Raw genomic sequence first — 7,765 nt, forward strand, 5'->3', positions numbered from 1 at the left:
GGCGGGTCTCGAACCCGCGGGCTCAGGCAATCCACTCACCTCAGCCTCCCAAAGGCGCGGGATTACAGGCTGAGCCACCGAGCCCGGCTTCTCCCTGGACTTCTAGATTGGGACTCCAGGCCCTTGATGCTGAGAAGATAGAAAGTTGCCTGGTCTATGTCTTGCCCCCATCTGCCCATTCAACCTTGACCACAGCATGATGGGGTATTGGGGAGGCAGCACCCTGGCTCTGGGTCAGACTATCTCATTCTCTGCAGGGGGTGTGATGGAGGAGGCTCTGACTCCTTAGTGGCTAGGAGTTTGAGTGGACAAAGCTTTCCTGTTCCTGCCTAGTGAATGAGTGGTTTTTAGAGACAGAGACTGAGAGAGACACAGTCAGGGAATGAGATCAATGACAGGGTATACAGGATCAGTATGCCTGCCTATGGCCCACCTACTCCCCTACCCTGCATTGCTGGAGGCTTAGGGACCTCACTGGGATCTGACCATGCTCCACCCTCACACCACCTGCTGCCACTTGCTGGGCAAATAAACTAATTATTAGCAGCCCTGGGATACGGGTGACGCCACTCAGTGACCCTGCCTCTCAGACAGGCCAGCCCAGGGCCAACCCCTGACAAGCTGGTGAGGCCCCAAAGGGTCCATGACCATGCTCAGCCCCAATCTGGCAGCCTAAGCTCCAACTCACATAGCAGGTGGCTTGATGCTGTTTCAGGACTTCTGACATAAGAAGCCTATGTCCCCTATAACTTCCAACTCTAGCCACACAGCAGCTTATTCCCTCTGTCCTTACCACCTGCTCTGCTCTCTGTCTAGGGTTCCCCATCCCCTTTGCCTGGGATGCCTCCAGCTGAGCTCCAACTGCCCTGATGCACCTAGTCTCTTAGCTCAAGGGTATCCCTTGAAAGACCAAGAGGTACGACTTCCCATGTCAGCTGTGTCAACAGTGGGGTGAAGGGGAGGGGTTGAGCCTAACAGGACTGGGCAGCATGCAGGCAGAAGGGTCAGAAATAGGTTGGACCCCATTCACTCCTTAGCGTGGGAGTTCCATCCCAGCCCGCTCCAGCAGACAAAGCCTCACCCAGCCTGGGGGAGGGGTGGGAAGAAGAGACTCAGAGGCCTCAGCCGCCCGGCCCCCTATTCAAGTGCTAATGAGCTCCAGCCGGGAAGGAGAGGGCTGGGGGAGAATATCAGGGTTGGAGGCCCACCAGGGTACTGGCCCACCTGGCACCAAGGGCCCTGCCACACTCCAACCCTAGGCCCCCAGAGGTTGGGCCTAAGGTTCCCAGGACAGTCCATCACTCCAGCTGGTACCAACTATCTGCACACCTTGGTTTCCGCGCTTGCTGTGAGCAGCTGCCTGAGGGTAAGGGAGGGGTTCCTGGGGGCTCCCGTACTGGGGCCAGGCAGCCTCTAGGATAGGAGACCCCTTCCCACCAAACTCTCAGCTCCTGCAGGAGTCAGAAGAGGGTCCCTCATTTGTTTTTTTGTTTGTTTTTTGAGTTGGAGTAGCCCAGACTGGAGTGCGGTGGCCGCTCCGGAGATCCTTCCGCCTCAGCCTTCCAAGTAGCTGGAACTACAGGTGCACACTACCACGCCCGGCTAAGTTTTGATTTATTGTAGAGAGGAGGTCTCGCCAAGTTGCCCAGGCTCAGGCAATCTACTCACCTCAGCCTCCCAAAGCGCGGGATTACAGGCTGAGCCACCAAGCCCGGCTCTCATTTGTTTTCATACCTCCAGGCTTTGGTGGACTGTCTTCACCATACTTGTGGCTGCAATCAGGCACCCTACCCCCCGCAAGTTACAGGTGGTGAGCAGGGCTCCTGCCAAGGGGTTCACCTGATGTAGGGTTTCTCAGCCAGTGCCATAGGTGGAACTGGGATTCAAACTCAGGTTCATCCACGGGCTGGTTCGGGGAAGGTGGGGGGGTCCTCCACCAAGCCAGGAAACTAGGAATCTAGATCAGGTCTACCTGCTGCACTGTCCTGGCCAAGTTGTCCCCTCTGCCTGCAGTGCCTGGATGAGGCAAGTGGTGTCCATTTTTCTTTCTTTCTTTTTTTCTGTTTTTTTTTGAGTTGGAGTCTGTCACCCAGGCTAGAGAGCAGTGGCATGCTCACGACAACTGCAGCCTCGACCTTCTAGGCTCAGGAGATCCTTCTGCATCAGCCTTCCAAGTAGCTGGAACCACAGGTGTGCACAATGCCCAGCTAATTTTTGATTTACTGTAGAGACGAGGCCTCACCAAGTTGCCTGGGCTGGGCTGGTCTCGAACCCCTTGGTTCAAGCAATCCTCTTGCCTCCACTTCCCAAAGTGCTGGGATTACAGGTGTGAGCCACCACACCAGGCTAAGAGGTGTTCATTTTTCAAGGTCGCCCAGAGGACCCCTCCTCCCGGAAGCCCCCCTTCACAGGCACCACTAGAGTCTACCCACTACCCAGACAGCCAAGCTCCCAGGTCAGCTCTTCCCATCTATCTCCAGCTAGAACATGCTCCAAGCGGCAGCCCCAGGATTACACTTATCCCTCTCCCAGGATTTATGCCTTGTTCATGGATATATTCAATAGCTTCACTCTTTCCATACACTTATTAGGCACCCAAAGTATGCCAGCCCTTTGCTAGAGACACAGACAGGATAAAGCACACAAAACCCTTTTCTTTTGGTAGACTTAATTGAGCCCTTGCCATGTGCAGTCTCTATGCTGACCAGGCCCAGGACTGCTACTGCATTGCTCTGATCTGAGCCCCATGGCTGTAGGGCAGCCTTAGCTCCGACAGCTGGACCAGTCAGCTCAGGCTCTACTAGGGTGTCAGAGACAGCAGCCCTGAAGCAGTGCCAAAACACCCTGAGTTGGAAAGAATACCAAGAATACACTCCTCTTATGAAAAGTTGGAGTCCCTATGTGCTGTGCCTGTGACAGGCTACAGGCTGATCAGCAAGAGTTCTGTGCGGGGTGGGGTAAGGGCTGTTTCTGAGGTGCCAGCATAGCCTGTGGTAACTAGGACACAGCCTGAAGAACTTTTCTCAGTGCCCCTTCAATCCTGGTCACTGGCCCATCACTGAGCCCTTGCTACCTGCCCATGGTAAGCGAAACTGTGGCTCAGTGACCACTATCTTACTCCTCCATCTACCCATCCCCAAAACCAAGCTCAGAGTATACTTCATTCATTCAACAAACAGATGAGAAGCATCCAATACATGCCAGGGTTCATGCTGGGCACAGAAGTAAAGAGGACACAGCCCTGCCCTTGCAGTCTCTGGGGAGAGCAGCTGGGCAAATAGTCTGAAGAAGTAGTGATGGGAGCCAGAGGTGTTTTGCCAGGCTTGGTGGAGGGAGAATGTCTAGGAAGGTCCCTGAGTAAAGTTTTAAAGAACAATCAAAGCCGGGCTCGGTGGCTCAGCCTGTAATCCCGCGCCTTTGGGAGGCTGTGGTGAGTGAATTGTGTGAGCCCGCGGGTTCATGACCCGCCTGGGCAACTTGGCGAGACCTCATCTCTACAATAAATCAAAAAATTTAGCTGGGCGTGGTAGCACGCGCCTGTAGTTCCAGCTACTTGGAAGGCTGAGGCGGAAGGATCACTAGAGCCCAGCAGGTCAAGGCTGCGGTGGCCGGGAGCGGCCACTGCACTCCAGTCTAGGTGACAGAGTGAGACTCCAACTCAAAAAAAAAAAAGAACAATCAAGTAGGGAACAACACGTGCAAAGTCCCAGGGGCAAGAGAGATCTGCTTTATTTGTACTCTGAAGGCTTCACAGAGCCAATAGTGGAACAGTCTCTGTTTTTTGTGACTCTGTTCTTTGTGAGACTGTCCTCACTGGCCCATCCCAAATCAGTGACTCTTGCCTCCTACACATACACTCTGGCTTTCTTTCCCCTAAGTGCCCAATCTAAGGTCCCAAATTCCACATGGGCCTAGCAGTCGGGATAAACTGGGTAGGTGTGTGGGGAAAATCTCTGAGGTAGGACTGGTATCAACCCCTCTGCCCACCCCCCCAACAAGCTGCCAAGAAAAACTCTCTTGCCAGTATACCACATCTGCTTCTGCCCTGGTGACAGTGATTGTGCCCGCCTGCTGGCAGGACTACCCAGGATGGGAGGGAGCCAGTGTGCGGGTGGGGCAGCAGGCGTGGTTCTGGCTGAGAGGGAAGACTGGCAATTGCCCAGCCTGAGTCCCGTTGCCTGGACAGTCTCCCGCTACATGGGACAGACACCCAGAACTCTGAACCTGCCACAGCGGGACTCCTATTACCACTTTGTATCTAGGTGGGGGAAGGGATGGCTCAAGCCAGGACCCTTGCCCAGGCAGCCATGGCAGATTGGGTCCTCAATATCAGTCAAAGCTTGGTCTGAGCTCTTTGCAGCACACACTCTGCAGAGTCTTAGGCCCCCACCCCACACTCCTGACAGGAACCTCCATAATGCTCTTGTTCTCCCTAACCTGAGCCTGGGCACTCCTTTGGCCCAAACCCTGGAAGCCCATTTCACAGAGGAAGCAAAGGTCAGGGAAGCAGAACATTGGGAAGGCCTCCCCAGGCTAGAAAGTGCTGAGCCAGACCCTGCACCCCTGTTTGCTTCCAGCCCAGTGTGGGAGGGGTTGCTAGGTCCTATCAGGCTTAACCCAAAAGCTGAGCTGAGCTTCAAGTGGCAAGGCTGGCAGGACGGGGGCCACTTTTGGTGTCGGGGCAGAAGCCCTGTTCTCCTGAACCTATGGTCCATTCCCACATCTCCTAAGCCACCACAATAACTGTGATCAGCTTAAGGAAGGAATGGTTAGAGGCTCCTGGCTGGGCATTGGGTGGCAGCGGTCCCGGAAGTGCCCTCCCGGGCCCGGCTGGAGCAGGAGCAACGGGCATTCCGCCGCGTCGACACCCACTCACTGCCGCTGCCTCACTCGCAGCAGAGACAGGAAGAGGCAAGCGCCCAACGCAAAAGCAGCCCAGGAGGCTGGGCCGCCGCCCCTTCCCGCCCCTTCTCTTCCTCCCTGAGGCAGCAGCAGAGCGGATGCCATTTTGAAACCTCCGGGGCTGCCCCCAAGGCTGGGCCCACAGGGACAGTCAACAGATGGGCCTATAATGGACAAACACACTGTTCCTCAGCCACAGGCCCAGCATGAAAAGCCCTGCTTTTCACGGCCTAGGGGCCCCATGGCAGTTCTGGGGCCAGGGGGCCACACCCCCCATATACTATCCAGCCTACAACGATGCTGCGCTGCTGCGAAAGCCTCCCTGCCCCCAGCCCTGAAATCCCCCAAATCAAAATCAGGCTTCCACTCCCCGGTAGGAGGCTGGGCAGGGACAACCACTAGGCCCTGTCTCTGCAAAAGGCCAGCTCAGATGCTCAGCAGCACCTTGGCCCATCCCCGCCTGGCCCCTCAACGCCTCACTCAGATAATTCACTACCCCCCTCACAGGACCCCAAGATCCAGCAAGCCCCTTGACTCCCCAGCCCAGAAGGGGTGTGTGAAGCGCAGCACCTATCAGCAGATCTCGGCCCGCCTGCAGGGGCAGCAATATGTCGGCTGTCTCACCACTTCCACTTCCCCCACCCCTCTAACAGCCACCATCTTCCCTGGCCTTAGAGGTGGCCACAACCCCAACTCCTCCACACTCCCTCCTACTTCCCAGACTAGACTTCGAAACTGGGAAACACAGGCAGCGGAACCTCCCTGGAAAGCTTGAGGCCTGGCCCCCTCCCCCGGCGTGACCATCAGAGCCTCAGTCCGGCCCTTTGGAGGTTTGTCTGCACAGCCTTAGGCCCTCTCCAGCCCCTTGGGTCCCCTCCTTCCAGCCGAGTGCACCTGGTGCAGGAGGAGTGGAAGAATCTAGGGAAGGCCAGAGTGTGGGAGAGGACTTAAGGGAGAAGGAACAGAGGATCTGAGGAGTGATGCCGCAGAGAAGGATCTGGTGAACCAGAAGCAGGGGGCAGGGCTCTCTGAAGGGGTTCCAGCTGGAGAGAAAGCTCAAGAGCAGTTTCCCACTCAAGAGGGTCTTTGGGGCCAGAGTGCACAGGTGGAGGGTATGGATTCCAGAGGAGGGATGGGGCACATAAGGGGAAGGAGGGAGTGGATGGGGGACCTGGGAGGGTCCCTGAAGGATGCCCATACCCAATAGGAATAGAAGGAGCAGGAGGGGGAAACAAGTGGAGCCTGAGAAAGAGGACCAAGTGGGGTTCTGAGGGTTCGGGTAAAGTCTAGGCAAAGAAGGAAGGGGGCTCAAGTTCTGTGCGGTTGGTTAGCAAGGGTGGATGGTCAAGCAGTGTTGAGAGGCAGGTGTCAGGGCACTGTTAACTAGGTTTAGGAGTTTCGGATCTTGGGAGAGTTGGGGGTCTGATCTAGAGTCTGGGCTAGGATGAAAGGTCTAGACCAACCCAGAGTTTCCAACTCTTATGTGGAGGTCCTGGCACAGGCGTGGGGGCCCAGGCTTGGTCGAAGTCCTTGTCTGCGGACTCGAATCGGGAACCAAGGATCCCACTGAGGAGCGCGGCCTCACCCAACAGCAGCAACTTCACCTCCCGCGCCGCCTTCTCGCCGTCCTCCCGCAGGTTCTTGTCGATCATCTTAGAGCGCTCGGCCGCTGCCTTGTCCTCGGCGCTCACGGTGCAGCCCATCCCGCCGTCCGCCGGCCCGGCCGCCGCCCGGCCCCAACACGGCCCACGGCCCGGCTCGGCCCCGCCTGACCCACTCCGCTCCCGCCACCGGCCCCCTGAGGGCAGCTATCGGGTCGGCAGTTCCGAGCGTCTAGTGGAGGCGCCTTCCCGACCGCGGCGCACCGACGGAGGGGCGGGCCGGGGGTGGGGCCCGGGTAAACCAAGCCTGGCACTGGGCCGGGGCGGGTCTGGAGGCGGGGCCAGAGGAGATTCAGAGATAGTGATTGGCTTAAGGGTGGAGAGGCGGGATAAGTTAGGCGCAGCCCAGACTCGGGCCTGGACTGAAGGCGGGGCCACGCGGCAAGAAGGCAATAGGGGTGGATCTGAACCCTGGGATCCGGCTCTGGGCGGGCTGCAGGCGGGCCTGGGCTCGCATTGGGTACCGAGCGCCCGGCGCTCAGTTGCGGGACGGCAGGGAGGGCGGAACTCTTAGCCCGAGGGTGGGGATCCGGTTCTCTAGAGGGCCGAACAGGAACCAGTCTTCTGAACTTCTGCGCGTTGGGCGAGTAAGGGTGCAGTAGGCGTGTCTTCGTCACTTGCTAAAGTTAATGAACCCAATAAACTTGTTTTGGGATCCACAGAGCCCGGGAGCCTTTCTGAACAGCGACTTTTTTCGGTGCTGGGGCGGATTTATCCCCTTCTCTCCACACCTTTGTCCAGGCTGTCTTCCTCAGCTGGGTGCTTTCTCTGGTAATCCAAAGCTTATCCATCCTTCCCTGATATGCTAGGAGGTCTTGGGCAGGCAGTTATCCTGGACTGCAGCCTAGGACCAAGTAACCGAGACCCAAGGAAGAGACAGAGAGAGGGTAAGAAGGAGGAGGGGAGCAGGTTGGGGAGAGGGAGAGGAAGAAGTTGCCACTGGACTTCTGGGAAAAAAAAAAAAGTGGCTAGAATATTGTGACCTAATAATATAATAATAATAATATGCCTTCCATGGTCTATCTATCTATCTTTCATGGCCTTTGGAGATGGCCACCCTGCTCCTGCTGGGCAGTGGCTGCAACCCTATGACTGGGCAAAGGTAGGGTGGAAGCAACGGCATCTCTAGCTGAACATTTCAAGTCTTTTTTTTTTTTGAGTTGGAGTCTCACTCTGTGGCCCAGACTGGAGTGCAGTGGCCG

At 56.8% G+C, this 7,765-nt stretch overlaps 1 protein-coding gene across 4 annotated transcripts in view; it reads right to left on the reverse strand.

The window, feature by feature from the left end:
* GNAI2 (G protein subunit alpha i2) overlaps nucleotides 1-7,765 on the reverse strand; it is a 28,188-nt gene that overhangs the window by 16,647 nt on the left and 3,776 nt on the right. For 2 of the 4 annotated variants that reach the window (XM_021710121.1, XM_008053436.2), the window contains exon 1: nucleotides 6,488-6,989. The exons of 1 other annotated variant lie outside the window; for it this stretch is intronic. In XM_021710121.1, the coding sequence (XP_021565796.1) occupies nucleotides 6,488-6,605 (118 nt within the window). In that variant the 5' untranslated portion in view covers nucleotides 6,606-6,989. Of the gene's footprint in view, nucleotides 1-6,487; nucleotides 6,990-7,765 lie in introns of those variants that run through there. One more of the 4 variants, XM_021710123.1, reaches the window with a different exon arrangement.

The sequence above is a fragment of the Carlito syrichta genome, unplaced genomic scaffold (assembly GCF_000164805.1).
Source record: "Carlito syrichta isolate Samal-C Ts95f unplaced genomic scaffold, Tarsius_syrichta-2.0.1 Scaffold288153, whole genome shotgun sequence".
Lineage (NCBI taxonomy): Eukaryota > Metazoa > Chordata > Mammalia > Primates > Tarsiidae > Carlito > Carlito syrichta.